Below are 20,762 nucleotides of genomic sequence, written 5' to 3'. Positions count from 1 at the left end.
GTATCGCCGCAATATTCGCGCATCCTCGAATCATCACTATTTCCGTGATCGTGTGTCGCTGTTGGCAAGATCGTGGTCGCGTGTCCCACGCTCTTGTCTCATCCCCCTGCCGAAATAAAGCGTACTTCCTGTAAAAATGACTCTCCGGTTTCCCATACAAAAATTTCGAACGACTAGTCTCTCCACCTACTCTCTCTCTCTCTCTCTCTCTTACACATGATTCACTGGATCGATTTAACAAGCGAGCCAGCTAGCCAGCCAGCGTGGTGTATTCGTTTTCGACAAATCTCGCAACCCGAGCTTTTTAATCATTCTCCAAACCGTTGACGCAACAACACTCGTGTAACGACCACCGCGGTGCTGCTTAACGATGACGACACCGATCTCTGTTCCCTGTATTTTTAAATGCCGCCTTTTATCTCACCGTCCAGCCGCGAATCTTCCGCGATCGCCGCCTATAAATCACTCTATGCTCTCCTCTCTGCTCTTACCCACACCGCGAGACACCAGCGCACACAGAGACGTGTCAACGGGGGGAGGGAGAGACCATGCTGAGAGAGCGAGAGAGGGAGAGACCACGTTGAAAGAGAGAGAACGTGGGAGAGAGAGATGTGTTCGGCGAGAGTTCCCGTAGCGTCGGAGGTGGGAGTGAAACGCTGTGAAAAGGGATGGAGGGGCGAAGGGGAGGGAGAGAGGGGGCAAGAGAGAAGGATAGACAGCCTTTTGAGACCCCTCGGTGACCAGTTTAGTTCTGCTTGGCATTCGAACCGCACCAGAGATCATGTGACAGAAGACACGGTAAAGATCCTCGCGCACACCTCGATCCAGGAGCATTTCGGAGATCAAGCCAGGAGCTGGATGTCCCGATCGATCGATAGAATTCAACCCCCTGTGTGCCTCTCTGTGAACTTGTTCGGTCACCCTGTGCCATCGTCTCTCTTCATTTCGTCCACGGCGATTCTTTTCCGCGCACGTGTCGTTTTCTCTTCTTCGATTAATCGGAGCAAGATTTTTTTCTTCACCTTACCTCGTAAATACAGTCGACGTTGTTCGTTCTGATATCGCGTCGAGAGGAGAAGCAGTGTGTGAAAAGTAGTATCGAGATCGACGATAGACGAAAAGACACGTTAGCGGAGAGGTATTCTTTTTCCGCCTTTCGACGAAAACACACGTCAAGGATGACCAGTTGGAAAGCGGCTGAGCTGCAATCGTGACGACACAACACGCGACACGTGCACCACGTTCGAACGTACAAACCTGCGTATAAAGTTAACGAGGAGGAAACGAGTCTCTTCTCTCTCTGTCTCTCTCGCCCGCGCTCTCTGTCTATCTGTCTCTGTCGGTCTCGTCGAGTGAGGCCTCTCACGGTGCACGCTCGCCGTCGTAAATGACACTTGTGAAATCAACGCACACATTTTCACCGCTTCGAGCGAGGAACTGTAGAAAAGAGGGTCGTTGACAGCGACGCGCGCGATAAATATACCGGTGGAAGGTTCGCGTTTGCTGTTCACCGAGTGTTTCGTCGCGGGGGAAAAAAAAAGGGTAGTTCCGTAGAATATCACGGAGGTAGGTTGCGAAGACGATTCAAATTTCCCGCGTTTTTCACGTGTCCGATTTTTCGTCGAATTCGAGTTTCTTTTTTGGAAATAATCGCGTGTCGGTCGGAGTTTCTTTTCTCGAAGAGAACCGCGAACTGTGTGGAAGTGGTGGTCGAAAAGGATTTTGGGAAGAGAAGAGATATGAGGTCGACCAGTCGACAGACGATCTAAGAATATCGCGGGTGGATCGTTGAACCGGGTTTCCTTTCTTTCCACGTGTCCACGAGCGCACAGGGAAATAAATCAGCGACTTTCTCCCGTACATCGTCGACAACAGTAGCCCGTGAAGCATGTCGGGGGACACGACGTCCGACGAGGAAGGATCGCAGGAGGACTCCCCGCGTTACGACGTCGACGATCTCGAGATCATCAAGACCATAGGTGAGCGAGACAAGGTTCATCCTGACGCCTTTCACTGGCAAAGATTCCCACTAGGAGATCAGAGCTTTCTATTCCTATCGATGGAACGGTTATTTAGCGGCCTGAACAATCGTTCAACTCGAAAGTTTTCCGCGAAACAATTGCTCTCCGTTCAATTGTCGAGAGGATTTTATGCATTGGATTGTTCGGCAAGATTGTGGCGATTTTTCATTGGTGATGACTCAAGCACCTTGTAACAAATCATACTGTATGAAAATATACGAAATTTTTACATATTCCGAAAGATTATTTCTTCGGGTAATTTTGAAAATTTATTCGACATAATTGCTAATTTTTTTTCGAAGTTAGACTGTCTCGAAAATGGAAGAAAATAGAGTAGGTTTCTGATACTCGATGTTTTTCTTTTATCAAAATGACATTGATACGTGATTTTTATGGAGAAAATAGTCTGAAAGAATTGTTCCATGGAAACTTCGATTTTAACGAGAAGAAAAGCAGAATTTTTGCCAAAATGAATTTTTCAAATCGCAGAAAAGACGGTGAAAGATTGTAGAGCAGAGTAAAGAAGTTATTGTTTAATATTAAAAATTACTACGAATTTTCTGGACAATCCAATATTAACGCATTTTGTGCCACGTGCGTCGTTGATGATTTATGGCAGTCAACGAGAGAACTCATTGCACGAATTAGGATGTTCTTTAACCTCAGAATACTGATATCGCTATCGCACATCGCGCGATTCTACGTCGCCAAATTTTTTAGTCATCAAGTCACTCGTTATAAAAAGATCTATTCCAACTAAAATTTCTCCGCAATTTACCATTTTAACTCATTTTCTCTCTCTATGAAAGCAAGCAATTATGGTCTCGCTGAAACGTTAATTATCTTCGGTATCTTCATCATTCGTGAGCGTAAACGAACAATATTTCACTTCTTAATGGAATATGTTTTCCGTTAACACAGTTTATTTCTCGTATCAATTTCATCAAATTACCAGAAATTCAACAGAGTCAGATGCAATCGTCTCGCATCCACTCGAAAATCAAACTTTTCCAAAAATCTCTGGCCACCGTGAGTCGAAATATTTCTCGCCTCGCCTCCTCGAGAAAATGTCAGAGAGAAGAGTCGAACTACCCTCTCCGATCGAGGAAGTGGGCCACTGGAGAGTGAGAGGCCGCGGAGTGTATATTTAACTGGTCGTTAAGTTGCACGGGATCAGCGAGCCGCAGGTGTTTCGTAGTTGATTTTTCGATCGTTCTCTCCTCTTGTGAAACCGTGCGCGCAGCTCTGACTAACGCGTCAAATCATAAAGAAAATCGTCCGTTTCGTCTCGTTGTGCCAACAATCTATCGTTAATTTTCCCGTACGAAAGGACTGATTACACGCGAGATATTATAGCCGTGTTACACGACACACGTGTACATAAACGGTGTTCAAATAAATCCCTAGCGAGCACATCAATCCTTTATCGTTCCATTTACTTGGATCGGCGGTATAGACGAAGCCAGGTCGTAAAGGAGCGCGTAAAAGCGGAGATCGATCAGGACAGATGTGCGGCCGAGACGTAGAACAAGTTTTGGACGAACACCAAAACTCCTCTCGGGTGTCCGAACGGGAGAAGAAAAAAGAACACAGCGTGTCGACGGGGAGAGAAGCAGGACCGGGGCGCAACCGTAATTCGAGCGAAGTAGCCGCTCGTGTGATGAATGAACGGTGTCGCACGAAATATTAACCCCTTCTGACACCGTCTCTCCTCCCTTTTTCATCGTTCCTCCTTTCCCGCTGGAGAATTTCAGTCTTCGAAACGTTCCAATGAGAGATTTAGTCATTTGTGAGATAAGAAGTGGTTTAGATTGGAGAAAATGGAGATAGCTTTGAAGTCGTGATCATATTTTTGGCGTTTCATGCGTACTTTGCTCGAGCTAAGTGGAAAAAATTGGGATAATTATGCGTGGGATTGTTAATTTGTTCTATTTAAAGTTTTTGCAGCGGGTGTTTCGTAACTTTCACTCTTATCGAGTGTAATACTGAGAAACTTGACGTGAGATATGAAAGTGTGACCATTGAAATTTCTATTTTTCCTATTTTGAGGTGATACTGGAAAATTTTTATCTTTTTGGAGAGTTCGCGTTAACTTGGCGCGCAATATTTGTGTCTTTTTCACTGACTCCATGAAAAATTGCAAAGATTGCTTATTTCAAGTTCGAAACGGAGTAATAAAAATTTATTGAATCTAACGATCAAAGTGTAAATGTGGAAAGAAAGTCTCTTGGGGCACTGTGTATTCTCATGCTTATTTAATAAGTGAAAATTTATCGAATTTTGTGATACGAGGATAAATATAAAAAGGAGATCCCTCGGACCACTGTATACACTCGTGTTTATTTTAACTTCGAAAGGAATTAATAAGTAAAAATTTATTGAATCTAAAAGGAGATCTTTGGAGCACTGTATATTCGCGTGCTTATTTGATAAGTGAAAATTTATCGAATTTAGCGATATAAAAATCTTGAAATCTAACGACACAGGAATAAATACAAAAGGGAGATCCTCGAGACACTGTCTATTCTGAAACGTCAGCCAAACGGTACCTACCCTCGATAATCAAACTCGCATAAAATTGAAAGCTCAAGAGCGTCCAATTTTTTTTTTACTCGTGCGGAACAATCGGAGACCTTCAGGAGTCGGTGAATTACATAAATTTCGCAGTGACTGGTAGAGGGAATTATTTAAAGCAGTCCGTGCACCGGAAGCTGCTCGTCGTTCTATCATTGACACCTGTTCTCAGCTGTCGCTGGCAGTCACCGCGATCGTTACGCGGCCCATGGCGACACGGTATCGCCCCTTATTCCAAAGCTGCATGCCAATTTTGTCGCATTTATAATGACGCCTCTCTGTGTACGCGAAACGCCGTCCGTGGATGGACGATGCAATTTGCCGGTTAATTTCGTCGTGGACCGCGTACCGGCGCAGCAGCGGCCATCGCTGTTCCGTTAATTGGTCGTGGTACGTCGAGCAGACCAACTTTAGTCACCTGCATTCTCGTGGGAAAGTGCATTAAATAGACCGTGAATCGGGGGGATTATGCGACTAGAGAGAGCGTTGATAATTAACCATCGCCTCGAATCATCGATAACACACGTCCGTCCCTTTTTTCTCTCCTCGGCGTCTCTCGATTACCTTGAATGTATTAGGTCATACCGTAAGTTCGCGTCGAATTTTGTAATTTTGTAATTTTCATCGATACTCCCAACGAACCTTCAAATTTGATAGAAAAGCACTTAGGTGCCTTATATTTAGCAGGTCGTCGTGTCAGTTCGCGTCGAATTTTGTAATCTAGATGGATATTTCTAACGAACCTTTAAATTTGATAGAAAAATAACGTAAGTGCCTTCTCATTCCACAAAGTGTTTCTTGGTTAGATCGTTACATCTTCGCTGAGGTATTTCCTTCGATTTTTATTCAAATATTCTTCGCTTTCGGAAGGGACTTATGGGATAACCGAATATTAGGCGTAGAAATGAATTCTTTCCGACTGGACTCGCATAATTGATTCAAAGCCACCGAGTTTCCATCGCGATGGTATTCACAAGAAAATTATTTTTATTATTTATAAATTTACACGAGCAAATTTTCTTTTTAAATAAAATTCTCACTGTACCAATTATCCTAGATAGCGTTGATCATCGACAACTAATTAATTTGCATTGCCAAAGAGGTTTCACGAGGACGTAGTAACAGTCAAGTACGATTACGGACGAATTATACGATTTACCGACGAGATGAATGCTTCTTTCTCTTGTCAGGCACAGGTACCTTCGGCAGAGTAGTACTATGCAGGCATCAAGGCACACCGTTAGCCTTAAAGATTCTCTCCATGGTGGACGTGATCAGACTGAAGCAAGTGGAACACGTACGAAACGAGATCACCGTGCTTAAAGAGGTCAAGCATCCCTTTATCGTGAACATGTAAGTCGGATTTGCTTTCTCCTTTCTCCTCTTTGATCGAGACGTATAACAATGTTCTCGTTGGTTATGATCGGTGAAGAAACTGTTGCTTCCAACGCGAACACGCGGATCTGTGGAAAAGAAAGCGTAACTTAGGACGACGAGAGTGATACCAATTCTTCGTGAACTCTGTTGTTTCGCAGTTAGAAAATTGCATACTTCTCTTTGTTGTATTTATGAACGACGCTTTATTCAAGGGCGTTGACCCTTTGATACTTAGTATGTGATGAAAATTGAAGAGGGAAAATACTGTAAAGTTCGGGTCGCCTGGTAGATTTATCAGAAAAATTGCATTTAAATATTAAAATAAGTGGGATTGTAATCCGATTGAACTCTTCTCAGATAAAGAAAAGCCCACAATTGAGTAACTAATTACCAAAATACCGAAATTATGTCATAAAGCAACAGGTAGGATTCGTTCGAGAAAAACACTTTCACAATTACAGCTTTTATTTTTAATCACAATTAAGTGTACACTTTCACCAGAATAAAGTAACATTTCATCCGCACGCTCCAAGCTTTTGAGCTACACAGTAGAATTGCGTGTAAAGTAGCCAAAATAGAAATTCTGAGGGAAGACAAAGACCGGCGAGAAACATCGATATTTCAGAGCACAGAGGAGCCTAATAATTTTCCACGGGAGATAAATCAAAGGAACGAAAGAGAAAAAGAATCGCGAATTTAATTTTAGAAAGAAACAATTCTCCATTGTTTCATCTTCTTCTACAGTCATATTTCCTCTTCGTAGACTATTACGGTTGGTAACGTCAGCTACGTTTCAGGCTCTGGAGCGGAAGGGACGAGGCAAGGGTGTACATGTTACTGGAGTTCGTTGCCGGTGGCGAGCTTTTCTCATATTTAAGAGCAGCTGGCCGATTTTCCGGGCCCACCAGCTGCTTCTACGCGGCGGAGATCGTCTGTGCCTTGGAATACCTGCACAGCAAACACATTGTGTACAGGGACCTGAAGCCTGAGAACCTCCTGTTGGACAGCCAGGGCCACCTGAAGATTACAGACTTTGGCTTCTCCAAGAAACTCACGGACAGGTAAAAGGACCTCGTTCCTGGAATAAGCGTGAAGTAAGAGTAGCGTGGAAAAATGGGAATATTCCCCATTCCGATGGAAATACTCACTGCAGAAGTCTGAACTTCGATTACCATTAATTGCACTGTATACAAAATTGTAACATAAAAATTTCATTTGTGTAGTAAATATACATGTACCTGAAGTGAACCTCGTCTGAGGTCCCAAATTAGTTTAAGCAAAAATAGAGATACACAGAAACTAAAATTATCCAGTGTGAAATTCGAAGCATTTTATACTTTTTACAATTTTTTTTCAGTTATCATCAAGCATAGGAATATTAATCACCTTACAAAATTTCACTGCATAAAGAGTTGCGACTGAAAAATTTCATTTCCATAGTGAATATGTTTGTAGCTGCGATGGGCCCCGTCTGTGATCCCAAATTAATTTAAATAAAAGAAAATAGAGGTACACAGAAGTTAACATTATCCAGTGTGAAATTTTGCAGTCTTTATAATTTCTTTTCAATCATCAAGTACAGAAATATTAATCACTTTACCAAATTTCACTGCATAAAGAGTTGCGACTGAAAAATTTCATTTGCATAGTAATAGCCGAAATGGACCTCGCCTGAGGTCCCAAATTAATTCAAAGAAAAAACGAAAAGGCTAGAGACGCGCAGAAGCAAGAATTGTCCACTACGAAACGCAATTTTTCTAAAATCATGATTATCTCCAACACCTCTCCGATCGTATCACACTTAGAAGGTCTCTTTCACTCGTATCTACGCATCGACCACTCGAACGTTACTGTTTAAACACACGATAGATGCATCGACGCGACTGCACGCGACATAATTATTTTATTTCCACGATAGACTGTAATTTATCGATATTTATAAGTCCGGAATCGTATTTATAAGTAGATTATTTATAAGCGGGCTATGAATTTAAACAAGGTGAAACTAGGCATTAATTATCCTGTACGATTGTTGTGCTTGTAGAACGTGGACTTTGTGTGGTACGCCTGAATATTTGGCACCAGAAATAATTCAAAGCAAAGGGCACAACAAGGCGGTGGACTGGTGGGCGCTCGGTGTTCTAATCTACGAAATGTTGGCCGGCTTTCCGCCGTTCTTCGACGATAATCCTTTTGGCATCTACGAGAAAATACTGAGCGGCAGGATAGAGTGGCCAAAACACATGGACCCGATCGCCAAGGATCTGATCAAGAAGCTTCTCATTGCCGACAGAACGAAGAGGCTGGGAAATATGAGACAAGGAGCTGACGACGTTAAGAGGCATCGTTGGTTCAAATTAGTCGAGTGGCCATTGGTAATTTTGATTAACCAATTACTCTCCTCTCGATGTGACTTGTCTTCAAATTTGTTATTTAAACTGAAATTTTTAAAAATTGAAAACCATTTCTTGAGTATCATTTTATCTTCTAATTTGTGGAGTATCAATTTTGGAACTGTCGGTGAAATTTAGTCGAATCAAAATTACTCCAGAATCATTCGAATTGAAAATAATTTCGAGAATCTTACTTTAATCTTCAAATTTACAAAAATAGAATTTTCTTTTTATAATTTTGAAACTGTTACCGAAATAAATTTTTAAGCTGCCATTGAAATTATTCCAATCAAAATTACTCGAACTCGGAACAATTTCTTCTCACGTTGATCTTCAAATTTAATAGAAGTACACTTTTCTAATTACGAAACTGTTATCGAAGTACCCCGAAGAATTCCCTCTCGAATCGACTCATATAGGCCAAATGTTTATCAATCGAAAATTGAACGAAATCCAAAGAGGAAAGTGTAATAGTTTAAAATTATCCCCTTTAAAATTCTTCCACAAAATAGGATTCGCCTGAAACCGTTCTTTCTTCTATAAATAGGTGCCGCAGAGAGCTTTAACACCCCCAATAAGACCGCGAGTAAAAGCGCCAGGTGATCCAAGCTGCTTCGACGATTATCCTGAAACCGACTGGCGTTCCCAGCCTCCGTTGCCGCCGGAACAACTGGCTCTGTTTCAAGATTTCTGAAAGAAACGCCATGAACATTGATTCGCACGTTCGAACCGTGCCAAACCCCCGCGCGCATTGACGTAAATTACTACGAAGAGCTTCCGTGTCAAGATTTAGGATTGACGATCGTCGGTCAGACCTAACAACCATTGTGATGTGTATAGAATCGAGCGAGCTTTTTATCACGTTCAACCAACGGGAAGTTGTGCTGAACTTTTTGTACATAGCGACGAACCATTTCTCTTCTTTTTTTTTTTTTCTCTATTATCTCGTTGTGCATCGTTTATTTATTTATACTCGTTGCGTAGGGCTTAGGCGTTCCTTTTTCTCTTCTTCTTCTTCTTCGCATGTTTCAAAGAAATTGTAAATAAATTATAGATAGTATAACCGCGAGCCAATCGTGGACGAATCGATCGACTACTGCAGTATGTTCCTTCTAATGCGTGATAAGCGATTGTTGACGGAAAAAATGAGTATAATTTTGTAAGAAACGTGTAAAGTATTGTAAACGACGTATCGTATATATGTGTACGATGCGTATCGGATCGGAATTAAATCGTGAATTTTTTAAATTTCAAACTGATCGACCGTGGCAGTAACGAGAATTATTGTCCTGGCTGTGTGAACCTTGTATTCGGTAGCAAAAGCCGACGTTTCAGTATGTGATTAACTGCGATAGAATCGCTCCACGTGCACGCCACTCGTGTTTCATTAATTTTTCAACAAGTTCATGTATAATTTGTGCGAAAAAGCGACACGCTACGCTGCTGAACTTCGATAAAACGCGGCATTCTACGTAGAACTAAATCAGTATCCCATCGCGAGCTTCACGAAAGCTAGAAAGTATTGCAATCAAATCGGGGAGACTTTTTAATTGTAAAAAAATTACCGGTGAATCATGTCTGAAGCGTTTCAAAGAAGAAATCAGAAGTTCTCGAGGCAAGCAGCAGGTAGAATTAACGTGAGATCGATTGTAAACCTTCCAAGGAAAGAGAACAATTTCCCTGAGAAAAGTAAGAAAAATCCGACTCCGGGAGACGTTTTGAACGATTATCTGGAGAGCACTTCGGTGCACGGTTTGCAGTATTTCGGTAAAATAGGCATTAAAGTCGGAGTTCCTGGGAAGATCCTCTGGACCTGCACCATACTGACCTGTTTCGTTTGTACCTGTCGTGTTTCCACTTGAAAAATTGCTTATAAAGCTGTAACAGACGATTGAACGCAGCCTCGTTTCAGGTTTGAGCTTAATGGTGGTACAATTTCTCCAGCGTTACAATCAGAATCCAACTAATACTTATATAAAAACGTTCGAAGCTCCTATTTATCAGGCGCCGTTTCCTGCAGTCACGGTTTGTCCAATTTCGCCGATTTCTTTGAAAACGAGCCTCGCCATTTTGGAGAACTGTTTCGTGCCTGAGAACGTGAGCAGAGAGGTTCTGTTACATTTGTTACAGTGGGTATAGAAAAGACGATATAGAAATGTTTGTCAGTGAAAATGGATGAAATTGAACGAAATTTTATTTAGATATGGCCACCATATGACTCATCCTTATTCGGTAAAGAGCTTTGAACACTTCGACGTATTGAAAGAGTTCTTGAACGTGAACAAATGGACGGTGCCTGATTTTCTCAAGATTTTAACACCCTGTGCGAATATGTTTGAGTCCTGCTGGTGGAGTGCTGAACGTATAGATTGCAATAAATACATGGAGGCAACACATAGCGCTTACGGGATGTGCTGCTCCTTTAATTATCGCCTCGCCGAGTACATAGGAGCGGAGAAGCAAGTATCTTAACGCTTTCGGCACGGCTGATTTTAGACACCGGGTGCAGAATGTAAAAGAAATCTTTCTGAAATATTTTTCTATATAATAGAAATAGTAACGATATTTTTTAATAAACAAGCTAATATTTTTCTATATGCAATAAAAATGTGATAAGGAAAAGGTGAGATAGTGGAAAGCGTGTTCTGTGCCGAAAATTTTAGTAATATTCGAAAAATTAGGGAGATCGTTGTTGATAGGATGTTGTTTAATTTGATATCTTTTTACTGATAACAACGAAGAGGACAGCAAAAATTGAAGCTCCTGAGCTCCCCCGATTTCGGTCGATGGAGTGGTTTGAAACTGGTGATCGATAAGGAAATGTTTGCTGTCGAGGATAACACAGAAGACTTTATGAAAATCACTTATACCAACGGCATAATGGTACTAGGAAATTACAATTTTGTAGTAATTATTGGGTAATCAGAATGCAAATTCAATTTTTTGTCTCCTTTTAACAAGATACTTACACATCACAGTATGGATTATCCAGGACTCAACTCTAATGCGTACATTTTGCGAGCGAATACTGAATTGGAGGTGATTTGTTAACGCTATTTCAGAAATTTTCAAAATTTTTTAAAAGTTCACTTATACTCTGTTTCTATATTTCGTTTCATTGAAGAAAATACCGAATTAAAACATTAAATAATTCATTACCGACGAATACGATCACTGTTATTCATTTATTTTACCAGAAAAATCAATTGAGACACAGAACCAAGTGCACAAATGATCAGAAATAGTTAGAAAAGTTCAACTAATCGAAGAATGCGCAGAAAATGAGAAGGCGTGCTCTAAAGAAGAAAAATATCAGTGTTATCGTTACAGATCCCCATAAAACCGGTGAGCATTGTGAAACCAAAAGGTTTTCACCATCGCAACAGAGAGAACCAATTAGTGCCCCTTTGTTTCACGGACAAGGAGAACCCCTTGGAATACTTTCCCGCCTATCGAAACTCGAACTGTTACGTTAACTGTCGAATCAAGCTCATGATCCAGATCTGCGGATGCGTACCGTTCATCTTCGACCACATAGCTGAAGCCTTCGACATCCCAGTAAATATCGTAGATTCTCTCTGGTGAAACGTTATTTTTTAACACGAATCTCGAGATCGTCGCACATCGATCAATTTTTCTAGCACTGCGAGCTAGATGGCCTGCAGTGTATTCGAAAGAACCTGATCTACATAGGCGTCGCGAAGGACATTCAAAATAAGAATTTCCATTGCGCCTGCGGTGTCCCTTGCGAAGACGTGGAGTACAACGGGTTGCCTAACTCGATACCCCTGATGAAAGCTAACTTCTCGTGAGTTTTGTCATTTCTGCGATAACACTGTTTCGAAGGAAACGATTCGAATGATTTTTCGTGAAAAAAGAAGCCGAAAATGTGGAATAAAATTTCTTCTTAGCTTGGTTTTTGAGAAAATTGAAGTTAAGTATTCGCGAGTGCTCTAATAAGCGGTATTAACGTCGCTCTAAGGATTGGTAATGCATTTATTAAAAATTTGTTTAGTTAAAATCTTGATCTTCGAATCAGAGAATCGTGGATTAACGATATGATATTTTGGCATTTCAATTCTTCGAAAATCTGTACGATTTCTTTTCTTTAACCACAGAAGATTTATATTATTTTTCGTGTAAACCATTCGTTCGCGAAATGTGACATTACACCGAATCTTTTTAAGTTCAATTTTCTCGAAAAGGAAGGTTTTCTCTATAAGATTTTATTATACACTTTCGACTCGTTTTTTCACGCAGAATCACATCCTTCGCGATTGTTCCATCAACTGCAGAACACTCTGTGTAATATTAATATATCTCTGCAGTAGATCAAGGACAGAAGGAACGGCCACCGTCAGAGTCTACATGTACTCTCAATTCTACCAAATACTGGAAACACTCCCAGCGGCTGACAAAACTTACCTCTTGGGTATCAATTTTAACCAACCTTCCAATTCTTAGCAAACAATCAAACCGTTTCTCGTTCTAATTATATCCACCATTTATTCCAGCGTCAATCGGCGGAATATTCAGCCTGTTCCTCGGATGCAGCTTCCTCAGCCTCATAGAAATCGTTTACTTCGCCTATCTATTCTGTCGTTCTCTTTGCTCGCGCTGCAAAACGGAACCTCAAACTAAGCAAATACCCCACGAAAATCCCCCGAACAGACGTCGTTACGTCTATTAATCTCCGCTAAATTACCTTTCCCTCGAGTATCGCTTAGAAAAAAACCCCTGCAACATGTCAACTTTTCCAACAGCTGAGCTCGATAATTTCGATCGACACGACTCGTTACACAGGTTCTATTGTGTAACACGGCACATGCCTCGGCTGACCAAGAATCTGGAGCAATTCGATCTATTTCGAGCGATTACTGGAACGCCACCGTGAAGGAAGGCCAGCGTTTACCTCGTAAAAATATTTACCGTCTCTCCTCTTTGAAGTTCCGTCGTCGTTCGCTCGTCGTACCAGCATCTTTTGATCGCGAGAGTCCACCCAGGAAACCTTGTTTAATTCCCAAAGGAACAACCGCGACGACAGTTAATTACCATCTCGGTTAGGCGCACTTGTGTCACGAAACCGGAAGTCGCGCGTCCCCTGGCTCCGCGTAATTAATTTTCCTCGCGAGCGTGTAACACGATAGGAACGAAACAGCTTCCAACCGAGACGAGAATATACATATATATATATATACGTGGAACGTGAAATCCGGACGAGAGAGAACCGATTTATTCAAATGGATATCACGTTTGGCGTTCGAGGAAAGAAAAATGGAAGGGAGAGATCGACGTTCCTTCCCGCGGTATTTCTATTTATAAGCGAAAAAGTATTCGAGACTCTCGAGATCGAAGACGAATCGGTAATACGATCCACGCGAATCAACATCAGCATGCAGACATATCGGTTGCGTAATAATCGTGGAAATTATTTGGTACACCTTTTACACGATAGATCTCCTCGCGTGTGTGCAAGAGAGTTACTTACGACGTTCATATCGTCTATTTTCGGAAGTGCTATCGAAAATACCGATTTAGTTCTGTGTACGCCGGACGTGTTTCAGGCTGGCTTGTAAAAGAGAGCTGGAAGCATCGCTTTTCTATTTTCGACCGAAGATACGCCCACGTGTTTCTTAACCATCGTACATGTACCCCGAAGATGTGTTTTCTATCTCGCGATTTATTTTTTCCTTACGTCTACCCAAGTTTCCGTGCTTCCCAGTAACTCCCGGCGTATGTAATGCATTTGCCTTTTCTTTACGTTCACCAGGAGGGACGCAACGTTGCACGTTTCTCACGGAGAGCTGCGGTTTATTAGAAATAGGAGCATCTCTCGGACGCCCGATTATCTATTATCTATTATCAGAATATACAGAAAATCGTGGAGAGAAAGGGCGATACGAACACGTTGCGAAAGAGTTTAAAAGGTATTACACTGGTCTCGTTCATTTTTTTCAACGAATTTTTCAAAGCAACGCACAGAGAACGAAAGAGGTGGTGATCTGGTATACATATGTATCCTGTCGTGTGATCGATCGAAGGGGATAATCCGGTTGTCGACGTGAAACTTATTTCTCCCTTCGTGCTTCTTACTTCGCTCCTACAATCAGCAAAGGGAAGAAGATTTGACTGGGTTCGCAGAGAGTGGTGTATTATGTCGCGTGATGGCCGAACGCCAGCATTGTCGCGGAGATTTCAACGATCACAATGGAAAACAAGCGATGCATTGTCTACGACGATGTGAACTTACCATGGCGAGGAATGTGTTGGTTTCGTTGGTTAAAACAGCCCCGAGTAGAGTAACCATAGGCAAATCAGCAGGAGGATCAAGATGAAGTACGTTGTTAAGATGTTTTTCGTTTCGTGGGCTGCCTGTGGCATTTTTCCGATATTTCACGGTGGATGATTCACGACACTGAAGCAAGTCGTCAACGTCAATATGATCACGATGCTCTTTTTTTCTTTTGTTTAAAGTGATTCTCTCAGCTGAGAAATAAATCCTACCTAAAATATCAATCGTTGTGTGTCTTCTTTCCTTTTCTGGTTTCTTCCTTGCTTCTTTCTTTCCTTTTTCCGTGTAACTTTCGAGAAAGTTGAAGATACTGTGACGGATCGATCGAGGGACGTAGAGAATGCGAGATCGAGGAGAGACGAGAAGATCGAACAAAAATGTACCGCGCCACTTTGCGTCCGATCTCCGACTAGATCACTCAACGCAGGATCCACGAGATACACGACGATCCCGAAATTCCTCCAGGAACCGTGTGAAGTATCCCCCACCAATTCGATCGTTGCACCTTCCCTTGTAACTTCTGATCCAGGATTGGTAGACCAGGTCCCACCACCGTCTTTTACTGCCGCGAAACCAACAAGTTCCGCCACCTCGAGTTATATTAAGCATCGGTTGAATATTGGATACAGCTTCGGTGGAAAAAGATCTTTCGATTGACTCCGCGATCATATCAGGGGTTCAAGGCCGGCTGGACGGCGATCTTTCGATCGACAGGAGGCGATGGAGTTTTGGAAAAACGTTTCGATGCAAAGGATTTTGGGAATTTTTTTTGTAACAGAGAGTGTTTTGAAGAGAGCATTCGAGAACACGAACAGTCAATGTTCGGATTTGAATACTATCTTAAAGAAAGAAAAGGGAGCAAAGTGTTTGGAAAAATGGAATTTCCAAAATTAATAAGAAGGCGGAAAATTGTGAAACGGAAGGGCACAAATTTGTAAAATAAAAACATTAATTAGAATTTTTATTTAATACAATTATTTACATTGTTTACTTAAAGATCGACTCGAATTATCCGGAAAAATCACTATTATCTCTTCGCCACTTTACCGAGAATCTTTACCGGGACTTTTATCGAATAGTTCTCTTCCAAGAACGTCCGATTCAGAATTCCTCCAGCAAGTTGCAAACAACAGATCTCACACTCTTCTACGGTTCTACTTGAAATCAACATCGAAATGGTAATTCCGAGAAGATTTTTTTCACCAGCAATGACACATCGGTGAATCGTTCTAGTCTCTTCTCTAACGAGACTTCTCGCACTACTGCAAACTAGCGTAAATTAATCACGCTACGTGCGAGCTACACCTTCCTACAAATTACGCTAATCGTTCGACGTATTAATGAGATTCGTGACGCACGGGACGAAACGTGCGTAAGTCCGAGTGCTCTCGTTACGGTGAATAGAGCGCAAACCAGCCGTAGAACGACGGGCGTTAATTTAATTATAACGTGACAGAAGAGGACGGCCGATGTCACCCAGCGGTCGACAGACCAAAAGGAATCGATTGGTATTTTTAAACGAAAGTTGCTCCTAAGATCGCCCACGCGACGAACTTGGAATCGTGACAGAATTCACGTGCGGCGCCACAATATTCCCCACGTGACCGAATGCCACAGAAATACGAAATTTTTGTCACCGAGAAAAACATCGGTGACTCATGGAAAACACCCTAATGTCACCCTCGGTTCGACCGAACGTTGCAAACAAACGCTACTTTAAGAATAATATTGCCTTTTTATTCGAGGTACGGGTGTATTCGCGGATCGGTCGTTTTTTCGCGAATTCTAGTGGGTAATTAATTTACGAGCGAGTTGTTTGGTGAGTTAGGACCAGTTTGTAGCGTTGGATCGCTTGTTTGATAAAAATAAGTGAATCGGAAGATTGTACATGCAATGTTTTGTTCGAATTAAAGGGTTAAGAATGATTTCTACGCGAAATTCGTTGCAGAATTCATTTGCTAATTTCTGGTACGTTATTCTGGAATATTCCAAACGGTAACTTTAAACGTGAAAGTGATTATTTAATATTTATATCGATTTAAACACTGTCCAGAGTGTAATTCCTCGAATTTATTAGATCGTCCCCGAAATTCGTGCCAAAACTGAATATTTTGATCGAAAATGCAATAAAATTTAACAGTGACGAGATAACAGATCTGTATGAAAGTGGTAAGATGTAAAACGAAAAGAGGAATTACGTTGTTTCGTAAAATAGGAAAATGTAAATTGAAATTGTAATTTTAACTCGATGGAAAATCCATGGTAAATTGACGGAACGGCCTAACGCATTTGCCAGTTTCTTAACACGACCAAAAACGAACGATAAACAGATCTATAAATCGATTCCTCTCGAACAGCATTTAACGGCGAGCAGTCCTTCGATCTGATCGATGGCTCTGACTCTATTCTCGTCCCGAAAACTGAAAGGCTGTTCGCGAGATTAAACCGTTTAATTAAACCACGCTAACGTACTCGATCATTTTCAGGCCTTCGGCCAATTTTAACTCGTAAAGCAAACATTAACCTCGCGAATGGACAATCCGCGAACATAATCCAATCTGAGCCTCGCGATTCATCGTTTACGTAATACTCGCGCAAGACACGTGACCGCGTATACCGAGTAGCAAGATTTTCCTCGTCGACAGGTTATCAATGAGAAACGTGATCAATCCTTGACAAGTCAATCCTAAACGTGAGAAACAACACAATGCTATAAAATACTTCTTTATTTCTGTCCGCGACATAGTGTGTACAATTGACTGTGGTAACTTAAAGTAAACATCCTATCGACCGACTTAACGATCAAATTATAAAAGTAGGTACGCAAAGTATGGCGTGAGTCGTGTAGAAATTACCAAGGTACAGCTGTTAAAACGAAAGTGTCTATATAAATAAAGAGAAAAAGACAAAATTCATCTGCGTAAATAACGGAATATAAATCCTAAGATCACGTTCGTAAGAGAAAGTTATCAACAGATGTTTCCATTGGCACAGATGATACAGCCAGTTTTTATGTATCCTTAAAGATTCTAGACACATGTTCGCGCGCAAAGGGATAAAAAGAGAGGAAGAGCGACGAAGAGGCAAGAAGTTTTCCCACACTGGACTGTAACGATCCGTGTTGAACGTTCTCGAAACGATCGGTTAGGTACCTTCGACACTCTTTGTTCCTCGACACACAACCGGATAATAATTAACGGCTATACGTGTATAAGTACAATAGATTATGCTTGGCTCGTAACCGAATCGAGCACGCGAACCGGTCCGAGCGTATTGAGAATAGCAATAACGCCTGTACAATGAGAACCGCGCAAACACTTAAGACTATTTAACCGTTAACGCGTCTGTATCGCGATTTAGAAGCGTATTTCTTCCAGAGAATTCTCGTCGAATCACGCCAGAGAGAATCCTAGAACGTCCTCCAGTGAGTAATCGAACAACCTTAGGTCTAATTTGTACAAATTCGCCAATTTTCGCAGCTGTTTATAGGTTAACGTGGAGTAGTATTTCTCTAGCTTCTTCGCTGTTGGCTCGCTGTTCGCTGGTTTCGCTGGAAAACTGTAGAAAATTTAGGTGGAATTAAATATGGAGATTTTCGAACGTTTGATACGGTGGAGAGATATTTTTGAAGAATTTACTTGACTGACTCGACGCCCATTCGTTCCAGTACCTCTGTGGCGTCTTCTACTAAGCTCTCGTATTTGCTGACGAGATTATAATTGACCAGACACGGCTGACAGAGCTCGTATATCGGCTTCCAGTGCTCGTTTCGTGTCTCGTTGGACGAATCGTCTGTGACGAACTCGACGAATTCTCGAAACGTCACGTCGTCACCTTTTCTTAAGGATTCCTCGGTAGCGTTGTGCCTGTACCTCTGTGAAAAATTGAAAATGAACACATTCTCGTGAAATTTTTCTTCTGTGGAAATAGAGCTTTTGTTTGATTTGCAAATTTCGTACTTTGAACTTCCGTATGGAAGAAAAGAAGGTTTGAGAAATTAGAGAATATGTATTCTATGGAAAACAAATTTTGTTCTATGGGAGAAAAAGTTACAGAAATTAGCATTGTGCCTATGTCTCTGCAAAAATTTTGAAATAAAAATCGTCAAATCGTTTTCTAAAATTTCTATTTTATGGGAGAAAAGAAGGTTGCAAAAATTAGCATTGTGCCTATATCTCTGCAAAAATTCAAATAAAAATCGTCAAATCGTCTTCTGAAGTTTCTATTTTATGAAAGTAAAGAAGGTTTGAAAAATTAAAGAGCATACTCTATGGAAAAGAATTTTTGTTCTGTGGAAGAAATGAAGGTTACAGAAATTAACATTACGCCTCTACCTCTGCAAAAAATATTCTCGTGAAATTTCTTTTCTACGGAAAAAAGAGGTTTTAAGCAGAAAAAAATTTTGTTCTCTGAAAGAAAAGAAGGTTGCCAAAAGTTAAAAATAAAAATCTCGCGAAATTTCTTTTCCATGCAAAAAGAAAAAAAGAAGAAAGCTTATAAAAATTAAAGAATACCCTGATAATCTTCTTCCCGAAACGAGTTTGGAAGTATCTCGAGCTCTTCTCGTGTTTCGCCTCCAGTTTGTTCCTGTAGGCAGACAACAGCCTTTCCAACGGGTGTCTGACGACTATCAGTTTGTCGTAAGTCGCCAGCATTCGTTCTATTTCAGGTAGAGTGTAGTTACTGAGCCTGAGGAAGGTACCTGGGGAATGTGCTTGATAGGCAGGTATCTCCATAGGATCGTTACCTGGCCATTTCCCCGTGGCTACCATCAGAACACGTTTCCAGTTCGTACAGGCGACCTGCCGCGCAACAATCCAACGATTTTTAAACGGAAACGTGATATTGTCTATGGTAATGCGTTTACTGCCAATCAAAGTTCGATGCGGTGGATTGTTAACACGCGTTACGAAAGCACCTTCAACCGTGCAATATGAATTAGCGCTGGAGATGTTGCAATTGCTGACCGGAAATCAGAATTTAGATAAGATAATATATTAAGTGCTGTTAAATTGTTCGTTATTGTGTTTGGCCAACACTTCACCGTTGTTACGAAATCTTCCATTCTTCTATCGATCATTTTCTAACGTGTCTGGAATTCTTTACACGAGCCTCGTTTATTTTTAAAAATGAATTCTAACCAGTGCTCTTCTTTGCATAAACTACGAATATATTACAAAATCGTAAAATGTAAAAGTAAAAAATTGTAATGTAATTTTAAAAATAACAAAATTGTGAAATATATTGAAAATAAATTTGTATTACATTTATCAATTGTTTATTTCATTTAAAAAATTTATACGTCAGGAGACACTTCAATCGCTCGAATTTATGCAAAAATCTACTTTTCAAAGTTGCGTGAATCATGAATGAAAATAAATTTGCATCAAACTTGTGAATTGCTCAATTTGTAGAAGAACTTTATATCTCACGAGACACTTCAATCGCTCGAATTTATGCAAAAATCTACTTTTCCAAATTGTATAAATCATGAATGAAAATAAATTTGTAACAAACTTGTTAATTGCTCAATTTGTAGAAGAACTTTATATCTCACGAGACACTTCAATCGCTCGAATTTATGCAAAAATCTACTTTTCCAAATTGTATAAATCATGAATGAAAATAAATTTGTATCAAACTTGTTAATTGCTCAATTTGTAGAAGAACTTTATATCTCACGAGACACTTCAATCGCTCGAATTTATGCAAAAATCTACTTTTCCAAATTGTATAAATCATGAATGAAAATAAATTTGTATCAAACTTGTTAATTGCTCAATTTGTAGAAGAACTTTATATCTCACGAGACACTTCAATCGCTCGAATTTATGCAAAAATCTACTTTTCCAAATTGTATAAATCATGAATGAAAATAAATTTGTATCAAACTTGTTAATTGCTCAATTTGTAGAAGAACTTTATATCTCACGAAGCGGTTCGATCAAAGACCTATTTTTAAAAGAACTCGTGCTCTAAAAAGATAAACTACATTGCTTTCCTACGACCTTAAAAACCTACCTCAACGTGCTTCTTATTCCAAACTAACCAGCGACTGATTAACGGAACCAGACACTTCTTACTCGTATTTTTTCACCACGTTAT

General features: G+C 40.7%; 3 protein-coding genes and 1 long non-coding RNA gene across 6 annotated transcripts in view; 2 read left to right on the top strand and 2 right to left on the bottom strand.

Annotated features, from left to right (window-relative positions):
* Positions 1 to 992: 992 nt before the first annotated feature.
* On the top strand, positions 993 to 9,268 carry LOC108574517 (cAMP-dependent protein kinase catalytic subunit PRKX). Its single transcript, XM_017937129.1, has 5 exons — positions 993 to 1,979; positions 5,786 to 5,948; positions 6,770 to 7,033; positions 8,017 to 8,347; positions 8,913 to 9,268. Exons 1-5 carry the CDS (start codon positions 1,889 to 1,891, stop codon positions 9,057 to 9,059), a joined length of 996 nt encoding a protein of 331 aa, XP_017792618.1. The 5' UTR covers positions 993 to 1,888; the 3' UTR covers positions 9,060 to 9,268.
* A 273-nt stretch (positions 9,269 to 9,541) lies between these two features.
* Positions 9,542 to 13,055, top strand: LOC108574207 (sodium channel protein Nach-like). Its single transcript, XM_017936746.1, has 9 exons — positions 9,542 to 10,204; positions 10,278 to 10,494; positions 10,567 to 10,824; positions 11,107 to 11,248; positions 11,327 to 11,404; positions 11,696 to 11,923; positions 12,007 to 12,173; positions 12,694 to 12,797; positions 12,880 to 13,055. The coding sequence occupies exons 1-9, from the start codon at positions 9,940 to 9,942 to the stop codon at positions 13,053 to 13,055; spliced, it is 1,635 nt and encodes a 544-aa protein (XP_017792235.1). The 5' UTR covers positions 9,542 to 9,939.
* A 1,280-nt stretch (positions 13,056 to 14,335) lies between these two features.
* Positions 14,336 to 15,052, bottom strand: LOC108574527. The gene is made up of 3 exons (XR_001891419.1): positions 14,870 to 15,052; positions 14,616 to 14,780; positions 14,336 to 14,465 (listed from the first exon to the last, which is right to left on the bottom strand). It is a non-coding gene; the product is annotated as an uncharacterized LOC108574527 (long non-coding RNA).
* A 2,997-nt stretch (positions 15,053 to 18,049) lies between these two features.
* LOC108574422 (carbohydrate sulfotransferase 11-like) overlaps positions 18,050 to 20,762 on the bottom strand; it is a 5,423-nt gene continuing 2,710 nt past the window's right edge. For all 3 annotated transcript variants that reach the window (XM_017937020.1, XM_017937011.1, XM_017937028.1), the window contains exons 3-5: positions 19,172 to 19,459; positions 18,296 to 18,531; positions 18,050 to 18,215 (exon numbers count right to left, since the gene is read on the bottom strand). In XM_017937020.1, the coding sequence (XP_017792509.1) occupies positions 18,050 to 18,215; positions 18,296 to 18,531; positions 19,172 to 19,459 (690 nt within the window). The remainder of the gene's footprint in view (positions 18,216 to 18,295; positions 18,532 to 19,171; positions 19,460 to 20,762) is intronic.

This window comes from Habropoda laboriosa, unplaced genomic scaffold, assembly GCF_001263275.1.
Source record: "Habropoda laboriosa isolate 0110345459 unplaced genomic scaffold, ASM126327v1 scaffold46, whole genome shotgun sequence".
NCBI classification, from domain to species: domain Eukaryota; kingdom Metazoa; phylum Arthropoda; class Insecta; order Hymenoptera; family Apidae; genus Habropoda; species Habropoda laboriosa.
The sequence above is the reverse complement of the archived record's forward strand: the minus strand, read 5'-3'. Positions and strand labels throughout refer to the sequence as shown.

Coding starts and splice junctions, on each gene's coding strand:
- LOC108574517 (XM_017937129.1), top strand. CDS start 1,889: ATGTCGGGGGACACGACGTCCGACGAGGAAGGATCGCAGGAGGACTCC. Junction 5,949..6,769: donor CATCCCTTTATCGTGAACAT/GTAAGTCGGATT, acceptor GCTACGTTTCAG/GCTCTGGAGCGGAAGGGACG. Junction 7,034..8,016: donor TCCAAGAAACTCACGGACAG/GTAAAAGGACCT, acceptor TTGTGCTTGTAG/AACGTGGACTTTGTGTGGTA.
- LOC108574207 (XM_017936746.1), top strand. CDS start 9,940: ATGTCTGAAGCGTTTCAAAGAAGAAATCAGAAGTTCTCGAGGCAAGCA. Junction 11,249..11,326: donor CTTATACCAACGGCATAATG/GTACTAGGAAAT, acceptor CCTTTTAACAAG/ATACTTACACATCACAGTAT. Junction 11,405..11,695: donor GAGCGAATACTGAATTGGAG/GTGATTTGTTAA, acceptor TTATCGTTACAG/ATCCCCATAAAACCGGTGAG.